General features: G+C 38.5%; 1 protein-coding gene across 36 annotated transcripts in view; it reads right to left on the bottom strand.

Moving 5' to 3' along the window:
* Positions 1 to 17,475: 17,475 nt before the first annotated feature.
* Positions 17,476 to 20,346, bottom strand: part of PTPRD (protein tyrosine phosphatase receptor type D) — an 878,514-nt gene continuing 875,643 nt past the window's right edge. For all 36 annotated transcript variants that reach the window (XM_069764541.1, XM_069764828.1, XM_069764762.1 and 33 more), the window contains 2 exons: positions 19,583 to 19,718; positions 17,476 to 17,665 (listed from right to left, as the gene is read on the bottom strand). In XM_069764541.1, coding sequence (XP_069620642.1) covers positions 17,597 to 17,665; positions 19,583 to 19,718 — 205 coding nt within the window. In that variant the 3' untranslated portion in view covers positions 17,476 to 17,596. The remainder of the gene's footprint in view (positions 17,666 to 19,582; positions 19,719 to 20,346) is intronic.

Genomic DNA, 20,346 nt, shown 5'->3' on the forward strand with positions numbered 1-20,346 from the left:
CACAAAGTCACTGGGTGCGAGGCTCCAGACGCAGAGGGATTCCAGGAACATAAGGCAGCAGACACAGTTCAGACAGGGTCCAGTACAGGACAGGTACATGATCAAGAATTCAGGCCTGGATATACCACCTCCAGGACAGGTGCCAGAACAGGACATAACAGGAATCAAGGTAAGGATTTTGGTATCAAAACAAAGACAGGAGAGGTGAAGGAACACAAAACACACATAGCAAAGCTCAGGAGCTTTGTGAGTAGCTCAGGCCCTGCCCATAGGGCAGGCGAACTTTATATCGGAGCTGCCCGTGAGCCATTGGGGACAGCATTTCAAGTACACACACTAACTCTGATAAAAAAGGGGAGGTGTGGCCGCACACGCCCTTTGCACAAACAGAAACCATTACAGCACAATTAGTGCAGGAACTGAGGCTCAGGGCACATGGCCGTAACTGCATGCCCAGACACACGTGGAAAGTCATGCACCAGCTGCAAATGACCTCACAACCCACGGACAGCTTCCACAGCGGCAACCAGGGACCGCATATGCGGAAGGTAATGCAGCAGAGCAAGACCTAACCACCCATGTACGGCTACGCAGCAGAGCAGGGAACTAAGCAGGCTCCATACAGGTAACAGCCAACAGTATCCCAGCTCATTTAGGGGGAAAGGAGCAAAGGGTTAAAGCAAAGACATGCATTGTCATGCCAAAAACCAGATACAGACAGAACGGCAAGACACTCACCTCCTGGGGTATCCTTGATCATGAGAAAGGTGAGAGATCAGCCTAAAATTACATGGGGGGAAATTTTAATGATCTCAAGGCAGCTGGGACCACAGTCACCAAGAAAACCATTGGTAAGACATTACACCGTAAAGGTTTAAAATCCTGCAGTGCCACAAGGTTCCCTGCTCAAGAAGGCACATGTGCAGGCCCGTCTGAAGTTTGCCAATGAACACCTGGATAATTCTGTGAGTGACTGGGAGAAGGTGCTGTGGTCAGATGGGACAAAAATTTAGGTATTCGGCATTAACTCAACTCGCTGTGTTTGGAGGAAGAGAAATACTGCTTACGACCCAAAAAACACTGTACCCACTGTCAAGCATGGAGGTGGAAACATTATGTTTTCGGGAAGTTTCTCTGCTAAGGGCACAGAACTACTTCACGACATCAATGGGAGAATGGATGAAGCAATGTACCGTAAAATACTGTGTGACAACCTCCATCCCTCCGCTAGGACATTAAAAATGGGTCATGGCTGGATTTTCCAGCAAGACAATGACTGAAAACATACAGCCAAGGCAACAAAGGAGTGGCTCAAAAAGAAGCACATTAAGGTCATTGAGTGACCTAGCCAGTCTCCACACCTTAATCCCATAGAAAACTTATGGAGGGAGTTGAAGCTCTGAGTTGCCAAGAGACAGCCTCAAAATCTTAATTATTTCGAGATGATCTGCAAAGAGGAGTGGACTAAAATACCTCCTGACATGTGTGCAAACCTCATCATCAACTACAAAAAATGTCTGACTGCTGTGCTTGCCAACAAGGTTTTGCCACCAAGTACTAAGTCTTGTTTGCCAGAGGGATCAAATACTTATTTCTCACTGCAAAATGCAAATAAATTCATATAATTTATGCAATGAGATTTCTGGATTTTATTTTTGATATTTTATCTCTCAATGACAAAATTAACCTACCCTTTAAATCATAGACTGTTTTTTTTTTTTTAGTTTTTTTAAGTTGTTCCAATACAACAAAAAGGAAATAAACGTTGTATAACAAAATATGTGTAAATGAAATGATTTTCTGGGAGACATGTTCATGTTCTGGAACAATTTCAAGGGTGCCAACACTTTCGGCCATGACTGTATATACTGGATTTACATTTAGGAAAGAGAGGGAGGCATGTCCCAGGAATGGAAAGGTGCAGTATAAAAAGAAAAACATGGCCATATTCAGGAGAATAATGGCATTTATGACAGGTAACCAAACTATATATTTAAGGCAAGTGACAGGTTCTATTTAAAAATATCTGTAGGCAGCAGAGTCTGTTTTCGACTTCTGCTGGATGCATGGTGAACTAGTCCAATCTCCCCTTCAGACCATGAATTTGCTGGAATAACTAAACTGCAGTGTTTGATCAGGATATTCTTCACTGGCATTTGATAGCGCTGGTTAGGATGCTCAGCGCAGGATTTATATAAATATGAGCCGCTGATTATGTAGATTATGCAGTCATAATATGATTATTTAGACCAGATTACTACAGCTGGAAATAAGAAGGTATAATTAGAGGCAAAAACTAAGCAGAGAATTAAATGATAGCTGTGTGGATGATTGTGTTAGTGAGGGAGAGAGGGATAGACACAATATGTATTATCACACATCAGTAATCGTGTATTCAGAAAGCATCCAATGCATACAGCAAATATGATCATAGGGTTGTGTCTTCTACATTCATCAGTCTGGTAAACAATGTATATTATTTATCTGTGTGTAATAAGCAGAAGTATCCCACATAATGCAGACAGCATGATATAGAGTACTTTTTTTTTTTACATAGGAACATATTGGAATATGCCACTGTATGCCTATGCACAGTATGTGTCATTCTAAAAAAAAGGCTTGAAAAAGTAAATCTGGTACTTTAACACTGATGGTCTTTCCTTAGGATAAGTCATCGATGTCTGATCAGTAAGGGAAAAAATGAAGAAAAAAAAAAAAAGGCATCAAAAACGCGCAAAAAAACGCAAAAAAAAAACTGCGAAAAAAAACGCATGCGGATTTCTGGCAGAAATGTCCGGTTTTTGTCAGGAAAATTTCTACCAGAAATCCTGACGTGTGCACATACCCTAAGGGTGCGACACCCCCCACAAGCATCTTTTCTCGTTCGACAACAAGAACTGGTCAGAGCTTTTCAGTTACAGCACAGCTCTGTCAATGGAAATATGGCCACGGCCAGAAGCTGCATATCTGACCCTTATTCAGTAGGGGCTAGTATGCAGTACCCAGCTGGTGCTCTGCAGCACCACAACTTAGCAGTTTCAGCTGACACCAACACTGTGAAAAGTTGATCGGTGGTATTGCAGCCCCTGGCAATCAGACATTGATGGCCTATCCTAAGGATAGGCCATCAATGTTAAAATCCTGGACAACCCCTTTAAATGGAATTTGTTATGAGATTCATGCTGCTCAAATCACAAACAGCCTGATTCAGAGAATAGCTGCACGATAGCACACAGGTTTATTTTTCTATATACTGATCTGGCATTTCAGAAAAAATATAGCTAGGAGACCTAACATTATAGGAACAGACTATAGAGGTAGATAAGACTTGTCTGGCGCAACCTCCTGGCTGGCTTTTCCCAGCAATGCTCCAGGTGATTGACAGATCTCTCACTATCGTAGAGACTAGTGATGAGCGATTATCTTCAGCGTTCTCTAATACTAATTTCGAGTTGGCATGGCTATTCGCCAGCCGCAACACATCCAGGGATTTCCTTTTTGCTAAGCAATCCCTGCATGTGTTGAGGCTGTCAAGCAGCCACGAGACATGCAGCCACAGCGCCTCTAACATAGTATTAGAGTACACTGAAGATGCTCTATTAGCACTCAAGCATGCTACAAGAGACCTGTCATTTGCTTGGAGTGGTGCATACCATATTTTCTCTGTAACCTCAGAATATTTTAGACAAAAACATAACTGTCTGCAATCGTCCAGCCAGGCTCATTTTACAGATCTAAAAGAATTATGGGTTATATAGGGCTGTAATACAGTACACTTAATAATTTTTTTGGTGATACATACTGTGCCTCTATATGCCTCTGGTTAATGTATACAAAGAGTCCTACAAATAAATATGCATATAAAATCCAATGAAAGAAAAATACTCCATGTTTTATTTGATACAGGGTTTTATAGATGCGGGACATGGAGTACTCATGACTCTAGGACGGAGCTTGTGATTATCAGCCTTGAGGTTGGGGTTACATGCACACTTATCGTAGCCTGACTGGTGCAGAAGCAAAATATCATTAGGAAAGACAGACAATGACTGAAGAAACTGTCTTATGATAAATAATGAATATCGATAGCTGTTCTGACTAATGTTTCTGTTTAAAAAATTCAGAAGTAAATGTAATTTGACAGAACATCCCTGTACCACATAAAATTAATGGCCACTGTGCCTACTGACAAAATATACCTGTCCTGCTATCCAGCTGCATAGAATAGACTGGTTTCCTGCAAGATAAGGCAGACACAGTGTTATGCTGTAAAGGTCTTAGGTAGGGGAGGGGGGCCTCAAATGTCCCTGGAACTGGCACTGTAACTATCCCTGTCCCAGGGATACTCTTGATGGTAGAGAGGCCTGAGTCTCGGACCTCACTAAGCTCCTGTTAACCCCTGGTCTGTCCCCTCACTCACCCCATGGAGCCTGGGACAGAAATGTAATATAAACCAGACACACAAGACAAAACAGGGATACCAGAAACCCTCTAGTATACAAAAGCACTAACCAACAATAAGGAGGATAGGGACAGAGAGGAATAAACTAAATGGGAAACAGGGACCAGGAGATAAACACACACATACTACAGAACACGTCCACAACAACTTCTCTCCAAAACACTTAGCTCAAGCACATCGCACAGGAAGACAAATTTCCAAAAGCAACAACAAACTCCTATTCAGCACAGCGTCGCCTAAGAGCAAGGAAGCAAAGCTTTCACTGGCAAGACAGAGAGGGTCTGGCCAGGCTTTTAAGAAGAGTTAAGGACCAGATCAGAAGAAGCTGAAATGGAGCTGCATGTTTCTGACCAGCATAGAAAGGGTTGTTAACCTCTTCAGCACCTAAGGAAACCAAATTCCTTTAATATGGGATCTAAACACACAGGCTAAACGGAAGATTTGCGATTCACAATATGCAGTGATCTTCTGCTCCCAGATCGCTCGGGTTGGCGTGACATACTGGTGACACACAGATAGGACACTTACACTATTGAGCTACCATGCATCACAGTGAAAGTACTGAATGACTGTAAGGTCAGGGAGCAGTTCATAAAAACCAAGAAGACCCAAAGTAAACCCATCCCAAGGTAGTCCGAAGTGGTAGAAATATCCAGCTACAAATTTTGCTGTTATTTTGAGACAATTTTGAATGCTCTGCTCTGCTTCCTGTCATTGAAAAACAACAATATTGTTTTCATTTAGAGGTTAAAAAATTTTTTCTGTCTATCACGTGCTAATTTAAATCATGAAGATGATCTCTTGAATGAGAAGAAATCGCTTACACACAGATGTAGCAGCAGCCAACATGATGGTAAAACAGAAATGGCTAATAATGTAGAGCACCACAACACTACATTTCGCATTGAGGTGTCATGCTCTCACATCTGTATTCCATAAACTGTATCATTATTTGTGATTTTTTTGCATTTTTTATAGAGTGGGGGAATAAGTATTTGATCCCTTGCTGATTTTGTAAGTTTGCCCACTGACAAAGACATACACAGTCTATAATTTTAAGGGTAGGTTCGTTTTAACATTGAGAAATAGAATATCAAAAATAAAATACAGAAAATCACATTGCATAAATTATATAACTTTATTTTCATTTTGCAGTGAGAAATAAGTATTTGATCCCTCTGGCAAACAAGACTTAATACTTGGTGGCAAAACCTTGATGGCAAGTACAGCAGTCAGACCTTTTTTGTAATTGATGATAAGGTTTGCGCACGTGTCAGGAGAACTTTAGGTCCACTCCTCTTTGCAGGTCATCTCAAAATCATTAAGATTTTGAGGCTGTCGCTAGGCAACTCGGAGCTTCTATTCCCTCCAAGTTTTCTATGGGATTAAGGTATGGATATTTGATCAAAAAGATTCTACCAATCCCAATTATTTTAAATACAGCAGGGTAGAAATGGTACTAAATTAAATAAAATATAACTTTTAATATTAGTAATTAAAAACCAATACAGACAAAAACAGCAAAACAAACAAAAATACCTCACACCACCAAAGGTAGCGAAAAACACCCGAAATTCCAAAATCACCTTTTATGGGTGTAACACAAATATTTACTCAGATAAATTAACAAGTCTCCATCTCTCCGCCAATAGACCCTTACAATCCGAGCAGTAGTAAAGATGCAGTGTCCTTGGGCTTCATATGATTAGTATCAGCAACCTCAGAAACAGAGAGTCTAGCTGTACCATATCAATAATGTATACCATAAAGCTACCATAATGAAAAGAAAAACATCTGCTTAAAATAATGGAACGGTCTCACCCAGGTAGATCGTGCATCTGTTCCTCCTGGTTTGACAGACGGCTCCAGAGAGGTGCTTTGAGTTAATCCCAGAACATGGGGAAGCGGGTATATTTCAGTCCCCATAACATTGGAAACCCACCATTAGGATACCCAAGCCTCAAAGATTAACCCCGTGGCCTCCCGACGCGTTATTCCAAATCATCAGGGGAGGAATAGGTGAATAAATACATTGCCAGTTTGGGGAAGGAAGGGGTTTTCCACGCAAAGAATAAACCACCTTCTTGTTTAAAATCGTCCTGCGGTCTGCCGCCACTCTTATCTCTGCCATTTATAATGACTCACTTGTTAGGTATTCAGAGAATCCACCTCTACTGCTTCCGGAAAGCTTGCATGTGTATCTCCTCCATGTGCACACAAAGAACGCCGGAGGTTACAGGGGGGAGGGGGTCCGCCTCTGTGCTATGACGTCATAGCTCCGCCTATCCAGTCCGTCATCCAAACAACGCTATCAGACCCACTGGAGGGCGGGCTCCATAACTCTGCCCTCCAATCCACCTCTGTACTGTGATGTCGTAGCTAATGTGTCACTCAGAGGACACAATACGATCTCATAGAGGGAGGGCATTATACCTCTGCCTTCCAGACCGCCTCTATACTGCGGCGTCATCGCCCAACCTCCTTGATGCTTCATTCGCAGGACGCTATAGGTTCATATAGCGGATGGGCTGCCTCTACTGCGGCATCATACCCCCCCCTACCTAATGCGTCACCCAAAGGACGCTGTGGGATCTATTGGAAGGCGGGCTCCATACCTCTGCGTTCTAGAATACTAAAAGTCCCTCACTTCCGGTGTGCATCCAACATATCAAATTAGAAATATGTCATATCGCCATTTATATAAATAACAGAACACGCCCACTCCATAGTTTTTGACCTAATCGCGGATCTATTATACTGATGTTAAATAAACATTATGAACACCGTGTCCCCAGTCTAAACCGGTCCGTCACTTCCGGTATATCAAAGATCACTCAAGGAGATTCACTACACCTACTAACAAGAATTTATCCAAAACAAGTCCCAATACAATGAACCTAGATTAAGCTATGGAGACTGGCTAGGCCACTCCATGAACTTAATGTGCTTCTTTTTGAGCCAGTCCTTTGCTGGAAGACCCAGCCACGACCCATTTTTAATGTCCTGTTGGAGGGAAGGAGCTTTTCACTCATGATTTTAGGGAACATTGTTCCACCCATTCTCCCACTGATGCAGTGAAGTAGTCCTGTGCCCTTAGCAGAGAAACACCCCAAAATATGTTTCCACCTCCATGCTTGACAGTGGGGACGGTGTTCTTTGGGTCATAGGCAGCATTTCTCTTCCTCCATACATGGCGAGTTGAGTTAATGCCAAAGACCTCAATTTTTGTCTCATCTAACCACAGCACCTTCTCCCAATCATCCACAGAATCATCCAGGTGTTCATTGGTAAACTTCAGACGAACCTGCACATGTGCCTTCTTGAGCAGGGGGACTTTGCGGGCACTGCAGGATTTTAAACCTTTACGGCGTAATGTGTTACCAATGGTTTTCTTGGTTACTGTGGTCCCATCTGCCTTGAGATCATTAACAAGTTCCGCCTGTGTAATTTTAGGCTGGTCTCTCACCTTCCTCATGATCAAGGATATCACACGAGGTGAGATTTTGCATGGTGCCCCAGATCAATGTCGATTGACAGTAATTTTTTATTTCTTTCATTTTCTTACTATTGTACTAACAGTTGTCTCCTTCTCACCCAGCGTCTTACTTATGGTTTTGTAGCCCAGCTTTAAGCAGGTCTATGATCTTGTCTCTTTTTTTTGGAAAAAATATGTATGTGGTCAATTTTAGGAGCACTATGGCCATAGAGCACACTGCAATGGATTAGTGGTAAACATACCTTTTATTAAACCACTATGCATTTCGGCAGCGGATGGCTACCTTCCTCAGGTAGATTTACAGACAGTGTAGGGAGTGAAACAATAAATACGGGTAGTTACCAATAAGATGGAAGCATTCAATGATGTCGATAAACCCTTTGTATACAAGCAGTCAGCTGTCAGTAATGCAGCAATTAAAACAAAAAAAGCCAAAAAATAATCAAAAAGTAAAGTGATATAAAATATAAAATGTACAACATATAGATGTAAAAATAAGTAAAATATAGCAATATCATGCTAAAATAAAATATATTTGACCTAAAGAAAATATATTTCAAAGTGATTCAAGCACCTAATCACCTACAAGACGTTTTTTTTACCACAATTAACCACATACATATTTTTTTTCCAAAAAACATTGATATTTCCCTTGAGGGATTGTGGATGGAGCAGCTTGGAGCCATACAGATCATCTCCAGTCAACAGGACCTGAAGTGAAGTCACATCCTGTGAAGAGGCATCACGAGACTGGATCTTGGGCCCAAGTGACCAGACCAGGAAGCACAGCATAGGAGCGGTCCCGGAGCAACAGAGCAGGAGTGCACAGAGACGTCCGCTACCGGAGTTGTGCAAGGGTGCACAACCCTTCCAGGTGAGAGGCTAACCCCCCCACCTTTCATTGAAACATCCCAATTAAACCACCTGGTGCTTCTCATGCTGCGCTCTTCCATATTTATGATCTTGTCCCTGACATCTTTATAAAGCTCTTTGGTCTTGCCCATGTTGCAGAGGCACGTCTGACTGTTGTGCTTGCCAACATAGATTTTTGCCATTAAGTATTAAGTCTTGATTGCCAGAGGGATCAAATACTTATTTCTCACTGCAAAATGCAAATAAATTTATATAATTTATACAATGTGATTTTCTGGATTTTATTTTTGATATTCTATCTCTCAATGTTGAAATTAACCTACCCTTAAAATTAGACTGTTCATGTCTTTGCCAGTGGGCAAACTTAGAAAATCAGCAAGGGATCAAAAACTTATTTCCCCCACTGTATATCTTTTTGTAAGTGTTTTCTTTTAGATTTTAATGTAAAGTTCTTAAGTATTTCCTTGTACTAATTTACACAAAAAAGTATTAGAATGGGCTAGGTGATTGGGGTGGCTATGATGACTGTTTAGGTATATGTATTTTTCTTATTTATTTTTATTTATTAAATTATGCTCGAATATTTTTTCACACATTATAAAAGGCTTAAGAGCATTTACAGTTTTTTAAATTTAGTAACTCTACTGACACAGTAGACGCCCCCAACCCACGGTGACATAAGAGTCAATCTGCAGAGACCTGGTAGATCTTCTGCACCTCTTCTTACCACTACAGCATGCTAAAACTCCAGGTATCTTCATGCTAGGCCGGAACTTTCAGCCTTGACTAGTCTCTGTCTAACATGAAGATGCCCTGGGGCTTCAGAGCGTGGCAGCAGTAAGAAGAGGTGCAGAGGCCTAACAGGGGACAGTGAGCAACGGAGGTGTGTGGTGAGCTGAATATTTGTTGTTTTTTCCTACAACTTCAATTACTTTCATTATTATGCCTTATATGCCTCCAGACTACAGAGCATAATATGAGATATTCAATTTGCGGAGAATTAATTAGCTGCGAATTCATATCTCAATATTCGCTCATCTATACTTGCAGTATAGATAAATGTTTGTCTCATCTATACTTGCAGTAATTTACTGTTTGTCCTGTGCAGGTGACAGCAACAAACAAAAGTTAAAACTTAGACATGGACTTATGTCAATCAACTGCTCAGAACTTGCAAGATGATCAAAGTAGTCCCAAAATATTCCCGCCATCTGTGGGCAACAAGCTGCTGTAGAGGTTAATCTCCTGTGTTATGAGAAAGCCGCTGTCAACGTTTCTAGCGGCAGCTTATCTGTGGAATCCTTAACTCCCTCAACATCATCTGTACGGGGTCCCCATACACACTACACTTTCAGCCAAAACTGTCCATCTCGGTGGGTCCAGCTAACTAAGTTTAATGTGTATGGAGGCCTTTAGTCTATGGCCCCTTGCTCAATAAATCATTTGTAAGCCATATGTCATTTCACCCTTTGAATAATATTGATGAAAATGTTTAGTTTGTTGCAGACATGCCTTTACCCTATATATATTTTGCTATAACTATGTTTTATACAAATCTGAATGTATAGTATCATGTGAGCAAAAATATTTAAGTAGCAGTACAAATAGTCTCCTAATAGATGGGTGACAAGTCACCTTGGATGATCAGGTTCTTTAATAGAGAGGGACATAAAGTTACACAAAGACTAGTGTCGCACATCATATATACATTATACAGTATGCGTGTCCATGTAAGGGGTACAAATCGGATTTTGGTGTGCTTGAGAACACTATTTGTTTGAGTTATTGATTGTCTCAGAGTTCCTTCAGGGCTGCCCACAACCTGCAGCCTAACCTGCTCCTCCTCCTAGTATGTCATTATACACCCTCAAGGGCCTCAGCTATTGCTTCTATATATGGCAGCATGATAGATCCATACTATATTCAGTATTTATATGTTTAAGCCACTACACTATTACATATGTGAATAGCACACATAAACCATTACAAAGTATTTTTTACAAAATGTACTGAACTATTTAATTAGATGAGTTTGTTTTGGTAGAAGGTCAATGAGATGAAACATCAATAGACTGAGTGGAGCGTCTTTGCCAAAAGCCAAGTTACAATTATGCTCTTCAAGTTCAAATATATTGTAGAACTTTTAGTAAATAGCCACTTAATATCTGCAATGTAATTACATTTCCACAACCTAAAGTGCATCCATGGGTCCATTAAGATAGTACTACTCTAAGGACACCTTGGAGAACTCTCATTGAAACAATATAAGTAGTAACATTGATTGGACGAACATAGTGACATGAATCATTATCCTCAGGCATTTACCTTATCCAGCTATTCGTACAACAGCAGAAAGTATAATACATGTAAGATAAAATTTATGATAAAAAAGAAAAAGAAAAATAGAATTGTGTGCAAGAAATTACAGTAATATTATCAGAGCAAATTAAAAGAAACGCTTACAGATCCAAACAAGCCCAGTTGTGCACCCATAGAAGTGTACGTGGGATCTATCGTGCACGGTCTTTGATTTCATAATGATGAACATATAGGATGTGTCTGTCAGATTCATGGCCAAGGATTTTATCAAATGCCACATTGCTTCCCGCAAATTCCTTCTCTCTTTATGGCGCACTCCAGAAGCAGGCACAGCACATAAGACTCTGCCAGGGGTCTTAGTAGACATTTATGGTTGTGCATATTTTTATTATGTTTCTATATGGTGATGACCACTCTTTCACAAAAGACTCAGAATGTGTCCCATATTTTCTCTGCTGCTGAGGTCATGTTTTTAGGTTTCAAGTTTTTTTTTTATTTAAAGGAAATCTGTCAGCAGGTTTTCCAACCCCAAACTATTTATATGCACTTATATCTCTTTCACAGACAAGTCCAGCAATACCTTTGCATGACCCATCTGTCCCTCCATTACTGAGAAATCAGTATTTCAATTGATATACAAATGGGGTTGAAGCACTGTAGTAGATCTTAAGCCTTTGTCACTCCAGCTCTATTTCCCACCCAGCTCCGACTGCTCCTGCTTGACTGATCGCTCGTTTGCATCAAGTCGTACAGCACAGAAGATGTAAGTCAAGAAGGAGGCGGTATCTCAGGGTGGGGAAAATAGTTGGAATGACAAAGGCTCATAGTCCTTAAAGGGACACTGTCACCTGAATTTGGAGGGAACAATCTTCAGCCATGGAGGCGGGGTTTTCAGGTGTTTGATTCACCCTTTCCTTACCCGCTGGCTGCATGCTGGCTGCAATATTGGATTGAAGTTCATTCTCTGTCCTCCATAGTACACGCCTGCGCATGGCAAGATTGCCTTGTGCAGGCATGTACTACGGAGGAGAGAGAATGAACTTCAACGCAATATTGCAGCCAGCATGCAGTCAGCGGGTAAGGAAAGGGTGAATCAAAAACCCCAAAACCCCGCCTCCATGGCTGAAGATTGTTCCCTCCAAATTCAGGTGACAGTGTCCCTTTAAGCCTAATTTGAATATCTCTTCAAATGCTGATTTCTCAGTAATGGAGGAACTGAGACTGGCCATATAAATACATTGCTGGCCTTGTTTTTGAAAGAGCTAGTTACACATATACATAGTTTGGGGAGTGAAGTCCTGCTGACAGATTCACTTTAATAGGGTTGTGTGGTGCAGAATAAGAGAGGGACAGCAGAGAGTGAGAGATGCGCTTTGTAACCCCAACCTGTTCTTGCCAACAAACAATGATCCCGAACAGAGAACCTTCTCTAATAACTCAGAATGCAATACAATGTATGGTGTATTATGAAATGTATGCAAAACTGTCTAAGATCAGGAAAGAGTATGATGTTATTATTATGAGTATTATGTTAGCTGTTCCAGGCCAGGGAAAGCTACTGACTCACAGTTGTAACATAGCTAAAGCAGATCAATCCCAGTGAACAATAAAGAATAAAATAACATATCATCATGACAAAACCCCAATATTTAATTCTCCTGATTTTTAAGCTCCTGACTGGTAACTATATACAATATAATTAAGGAAAATCTTAATCCAAAACACTTTTTTCTAACCCTTTTCAAGGTTCTATGACAATGAATACCATAGGACGGAGGCTTTGGAAAACGATGATGACCCTTAACGCTAACCTCTATTGGGTATAAAGTATTTCAAAGTAGACCTTAAGGGCATATTCATTTATTTTAATATTTAATTCCTGGTTCCCATAACAAGAAATAAAGTTAAAACACTTTATGTATTTTATGACAAATCAAAGTCAATCACATCAATGTTGCCAGTCTAACGGGTAGCTATACTTTTATGTTACCTGTATCCTGCATGTTAGCCAGTTTTCCATTGTATTGGCTCTATTTCTAACTTACAGTTGAGCTAGTGAGTGTAGACTAGCTTGTACGATGTCTCTCACACAGAGAGGGATTCGTGTTCTATTCCTTATGTCTTAATTTGGACAAATTTCATCAGTTTTTTCAAAGAGGGTGATGAGTTCAAGAAATAGGGGAGAGGTGGCCAATAAGTGGAGAAGGAAACATATTTTTCTGATAAGATTTATTACTAAGTTTGTTATTTTCATTTCTACTATAGATTTATGCAAAGTTTGTTGAAAGTGTTGTGCCCAGTTAAGCATAAAGACTCTTTACTTAAATGAAAAAAGTAATATAACCAAATGCTACGCTATATTGCCAATATGAATTTGAAACTAGGGCATAAAGGTAAACTTACGCAGCTGCTATGAAGCTCCTGCAGAGATGTGACCCATTCGAGTTTGGTCGTGTCAACGTTTTAGTTGAGATGATAAATTAGAATGTGTCGAATCATGATTTTGGCACAAGGACATCCAAACTTTCTGTTGTGAGTAGTTAAGTGTCTGATGGTATCATAAAGAACATGAAAGTGATCCTACTATCCCCTTGCCCTGGCTCATGCATTCATGTAGTTATATCACATGCCTGTTTTAATTCATTATATTACATATATGTCTTTATTGATGCACTGAAATAGTAGAGGCTTTCATAGGTTATGTTTGACACCCAGGATTGTCCCCAGTGTGGTAGACCAAGATTCAGAAAAGATAACCAGGACTGCATAACACTGACATTTTTATTAGAATTCATCTGTAACAAATGGAACTTGTGTCAGCAAAGGACTGATTTTCAGACAGACTTCTTTCGCCACCGATGTAACGAAGTAAGAAAATAAAAAGCACGCCTTTCATCTTGTAAAACATTTACGCGTACTACTAAGTAGAGGTAATTGTATTTTTAACAAGCCATTTTTACAAGTTTACTTTTAATAACTTTTTCCAGTCTGTGCATCCAGAAATGAGAGCAAAGAACACAGTTTGCTTTATTCTTGTAAAGACACTCCAAATCTTTAATGGCAAAGCCACAGAACATATGTAAAAGGTGGAGTCATCAACATTTTTCAGATTTCGTTTTGGAGCATCAGGGGAAAAAAATGTTTAATAGACGCGTTAGCAAGATCTGCCATCACAGCGGGAGCGAAGGGAGAAAAATATATCTGCATGTGCACTTTTCTCAAGGCAAATATATCCTTCCAATGTATTGTGTTATTTACACAAATGTGAATTTCATCCCAGAATTGATTGTGTTTTTTTTTTTTATTTAAAGATGGGTTCAAGTAATAACATTGGGTGTAGAATCAATAGGGCAGTGCATAGTACAAAGGTTTTCCAAAGTGCATTTCTCCCCAAAAGGGCCATCTTTAAGTCATACTTATGTAATACTCTGTCATGCATAAAAAAAAAAGATTTTAAGACAAAAAGAAAAAAAAAGAAAAAATAAGACAAAAATACAGTGCTAATATGAAGTTCTATACAAATCATGTTTATGGTTTTTTTTCAATGTAACTAATTACAAAATGATACATAACTATACTGATATAGGTAAATAATAGCACCGTACCAATAATGCTTAAGAAATGCATTTTCTGCCTTTGATGAGATTTTTTTTGCAGATAAAGATGCTTCTTTAATAAAGTACCATGTACAATTAATAACAGAAAGTGGAATGCACATCATTGATTGGAACTGGAACTACATTATCTACGAGTGGATAGAAGCAAACAAATACTTGTAACACAACGCTTGAAAACATTTGATGAAGTCTGCGCGCCTATAAAAATATGATATGTCCGATAACACAACTTCTGTTCATAAATGCAAATACTTAACAGACAGATTTAGAACAATTCATGTATAAAGAATACGGTCTACATGAGAAAAATAGTAAAGATACCCCAAGAAAAGCACATTCTTTTTATGTTGTTTTGAGATTTTTTAATCAGAGGTAGCCTTCCATTATTATTATTATTTTTATTATTATTATTATTATTGATACAAAAGTGCTATGACGCAACCGTTCAGAGTCTGAATTTCATAATGGCTGCCAAACAAAAGACACATGTTAAAAAAAAAAAAAAAAACTCACCACAATGCAGATAAGAGTCCAGATTTCTAGACTTTTCTATCTCTGTTGAATAATTTACAATTGTTGATATTACTGGGCAAATGGAGATAAAAGATATCTTTTACAAAAAAAAAAATGGGCAAGTAAGGTAACATGATTATGCATCAATAAAGTGCCCTAGTGTGCTGTATTAATGTCATATATTGGTGTAGATGACCATTTATGACTATCTGTTGGTGTTGTGCAGAGCGGCAGCCATTTAGAGGGCCAGATAAAAGCCTACGTGTATTCTGATTCATTAGCAACACACTGTATACCAATATACTTGTATGTGCAGTCTAAAAATTATTCACCAGCTTGTCTCTCAGTCATTGTGCACATTGTGTTTTTAGCAACACCACTAGGTTTTAGTAATTTCGCACACTGCTCCATAAAAAGCCTGCCTGTGCCTTGCAGTGACGTGTAGATCTGCAATAGATATAAAATATGTATAGACCATTTACTTAAAATAATATGCTTCTTTTAATATTGAAGGGCTTGGAAGAATGCTCCTGCATAATGATATTGGTTAAAAAAATAGCTGTGTATATATATCGCATAAAAGCAGTTTTTCTATTTTTCCGAACATATAGAAATAATATTATCATGGGGAAATAGACTGGCAACGGTGAAACAGAAGGTTGCTTAAAAGCATCAAATATAAGGCACTCTAAATGCAAAAGCAAGGAAAAGAAAAAAAGAAAGTAAGCAGCATTTACAAACTGCTGTGACTCTACATTATTTTCATTAAGCAGGACAGGGGAACATTTTTTTGGCTTTGCCCTTGATTTGATTTTTTTTTTCTTCTATTTATGTTTTTTTTTTTTTACATATTTTACAAATGACATACGTAATCATATACCACGTATAATAAATGATTAAATACAATTTGCTTGAAAACCTGTTCATACATCGTATAATACAATAGTTTCTCTCTGATAAACACTGACATTTCTTGCATGCACATATCCTGTAGAATATACAAGATGGTTCATTATTGCACTAAAGTGTTAAAAATATTGAGCGGCGGAACGAAGTACATAAGTACGTGAGCACATGGAAATGTGAGTGGATAGAGTTGGAGGTGAACCTAGAATATCACTGATGTGCATTCCTCATTTCTTTATGATTAAAAGCAAAAATAAAAATAAAAAATTAACATATACAGGAAATGCTAACCTTCCGATTGATGAAATGGGTCTTAAATATCTTCCCACTGATCAATATCATGAAAATAACGGAAGAACAGATAGATATGTGGGTGTATATCTATATATACTTCTATATACTGTATGTTTGCAGCGGCTTTATACTTTGCAACTCCCTGTTGATTCCAAACAAGATGACAAAATAGCTTGTCTTGATGTAAAAAAAAAAAAAAAGTATATATATATATATATATATATACATATATATATATATATATATATATATATATATATATATGTATATAAGAATGGCAAAAAAAAGTGTAAATGAAATACATGAAAAAAATTATAGTATGGTTAAATGTCAGCGCTGCACAAATTTGTGCAAAATTGTTCAATGTTTGACTATTTCTAATGAGAATTATTACATATAACAGTTCTACCGCATTAAAAAAAATACAATTCTTGATCGAAAAAAAATTAACAGTTATGCAATGTTTTATTCACTTCCTTATAAACTTTTTGTTAAAAAAAAAAAGGAAAAAAGAAAATAAAGTTTACACAGTTAGTAATGAAGCACAGGTCAGCAGTATCTTTACAATACTAAAAAACTAAATAAATGACTTTGATTTTCTTTAGACACTTCCCACTCATTCGTCTCACTAACATGTTTTCGTGATCATTGATGGAGAAAGGTCGATATCGCTGCAAAGATTGCATTTGTCTTAGGAAGCCGAAGCCGACGTAGAAAACATCCTGCTGTGTATTCCTAAGATTCATCGTAGAACACTCATGCAGTCTCAGACAAGATAAAGGTTCTCTGTGGATTTCACATTGTTCCTGCATTGCCAGCTTATTCCGTGAGACAAGTTGGTTGGTGAAATGAATCCTTCAGATGTCTCACCAGTCAGGATTGATATAACTTGCCTACGTTAGATTATTTATCTGTGTATTCTTGGTCCATCCAGAAAAAAAAATTGTTTTTATTAATTTTTGTTTGTATGTTTTTTTTTTTTTATAATTATCCAATTGCTGCGATTGGTCTTTAGCTAGGAGTTAAGAAATACTTCCCAAGCACACCGTATGGCTCAGAAGAGGCTCTCTGGATCTTGAAGGGCCTGCAGGAATTTTCCAGGATGGGCCAAAACTTCTACGTTGCATAGTGATCAAAGCTGCCCAAATATTCAAGCCCTGCTCGGTAACAGAACTGATACTGGTCCTGAAATAGAAATGGAAAATAACTAGAAGTGATCAAATAACCTTTACGCGAAAAGTACAAAGTAAAACCCAAAACCCATGTATTTTTCAGTTACACTCTAAAAAAAACAAAACGATTAATCTAGCTAAATCTTTAAATGGGTTGTCGCTCTATGTGATTGCTGCAGACCCCTGAATTCTGACAGCGTGTGCACCGAACACTGTCAAGAGTGGCAGATATTGCTCGTGAGAACGGGTGGTCATTTGACAACAAGTATGTGATTTGCTCCGGTAATTTGCTGACTATACATACTAGGCTTTTCTCAATTTGCATGTATTGAGAGAAGACAGGCACATTTAATTGGAGTATGACCACAAGGCTGCAAATAATGTAAAAACCTGACAGGGTACAGTGCGCATGCTTCCAGGATTTAGAAATCTGAGGTCACATAGTGGCCTGCATTAAAAAATCAAGTTATTTCTTATCCATAGCAAAGGGGATAACTTGCCAATTGTTGGAGGTCTAGCTGTTGGGACCTCCAGCGATTCCAAGACTGATGATATGAGCCACAACCTATGAATATCTATGGGACTGCCGGAAAAAGCTAAGCGCTGTACTCAGCAGTTTTGTTGGGTACCGATCATGTGCACCTGAGGTCCACTCAGGTCGGATGCTTTCCAATCAGAATGGTATCCCCTATCTTGTAAGTAGGGAATAACTTCATTTAATAGGGATATAATTGAAATTGTGATCCAGCTATATAGTATATGTGTTATCTATATCTTTACGTAAAACATGTGTGGCAACATAATTTCTGGCTAGAAAATATACAAAAAGATAAGCTGTTGGCTATCAAGTTGCCAACACGCAAATATCTATTTTTTTCTAATTAGTGGTTTAATAATGTTCACAAATATATTTAAAGTGAACCTGTCAGGTCCCTCGTGCCCTCCAAACCAGCAGCATTTAAATATGTATTACCAAATTCTCCGCCTAACCAACTGTTTATAATGATATTCACTTACATCCATGCTTAGAAAAAGTATTTATAAACTCAGTTTTTCTGATGCTAATTAGGCCCTCCACTAGTCAATGGAGCTTTAGGTTCCTCAGACTAATCAGCCCTCCTCACATGCTATCATGCCACTAATTTGCAAGAGCCGGTGTCATTGCCAGCTCCCTGTAAATCTTGCAAAAGTGCAGATGACGGCTCACATACATCTTCTGGGCTTTCAGTCATGCGCAATGTGCTTCTGAAGTTTGGAGGCATATACCCAGCTTCAGAAGCTCAATGACGCTGCCAAACAGAGCCGCGCGCATGCATGAGATTTGCAGGGAGCTGGTGATGGCTTGCTCATGGCTTGCTTTCCTAATTTGAGGAAATAAAAGCCCCATCGACTAGTCAAAGGTCTAATTAGCATAAGAGAAGCGGAACTTATACTTTTTTAAACAAGGATTTAAGTGAAAAACATTATACAGGGCTGGTTAGGCGGGGAATTTAGTGGGTTGGAGGGTATGGAACCTGACAGGTTCCATATAAATGCAAACATTTGCCTAAAATAAATATTAGTCAGTCTATATGATTTAGAAGTTATATGCCATTGGAATATAATAGTAGCTCTCAATGCACAAGTCTATACTACAGCTCTGTGCATGAGCCATGTATTAAATGTCAGCGCCAGCAATGGATCCCATCCTATGAGGCAAAGTGAGGTAGGAATTAAATTAGTATATTAAATTACGGTACCTTTGAATGTCCACAATAATAAAGAATAAGCTATGGAATTCCTTGATATACTTTGCAATTATACTTTTCTATTTTACATTCTGTTAACACCACTACTATAACAATTTTAAGAATTAGACACGTACACAAAAATGGCTCCATAAGGACTATTATTATTGAGTACTGGACATCTTGTTAATAATTCTACTCACCTCTGTCTGTACCATAGCAGGTCGTTGTGTTCTCAACATTTTGACAGTCTGGAAGATATCTACAACACCCTCATATCTCATTCTTTCCAATACAATACTTAACGTAATGAATACTCCGGTTCTTCCAACTCCAGCACTATTATAAAATAGAAGATTGATAAGTGGGTTTGATGATGAATGCAAATAAAAGTTAGTTTAATTTTTTTTTATAGGTTTGATAATGTCAAGAATTGTGATTATCATCATATGAGTTGGATAGGCTAACACTGTTCTCGGCAGGTCATGACGATGTACTGATGAGAAAGATGATCTTTTGTGCAAATCTTAGTATACACAGTACAGAAAAAGTGAAAACTTATTAGTTCTGTATCACGGAATATTATTAATTTATATTAGGTTCCATTTCATCATTAGTTTAGAGCTTAGGTAACTATTTCAAAACATCTTCAAATGGGGAAGAAAACTGTGTGAAGCTGGGTACCCCCAATGTGCAAACCGCATGCAATGACTTTAATTTGCGCATATTAATGATGCACCTGTTACTTAGGAGAATATCCAGCATGTTACTGTGCTAATGGATTTAAAATAAAAGCTTTGAAAAAATATCAAGCATGAATATTTATTCTTTTTCTTTTTCTAAACTAAATACCTTCAACTGTAAAATTTTTGCATAATGTGCAAGGCCAATTTGTACAGAGAGGCCAGTGATGAAATACTGGTTGATTAGCAAGCAATGAGCTTACAATTACACATCATAGATGGAT

Source organism: Ranitomeya imitator, chromosome 1 (assembly GCF_032444005.1).
Source record: "Ranitomeya imitator isolate aRanImi1 chromosome 1, aRanImi1.pri, whole genome shotgun sequence".
Lineage (NCBI taxonomy): Eukaryota > Metazoa > Chordata > Amphibia > Anura > Dendrobatidae > Ranitomeya > Ranitomeya imitator.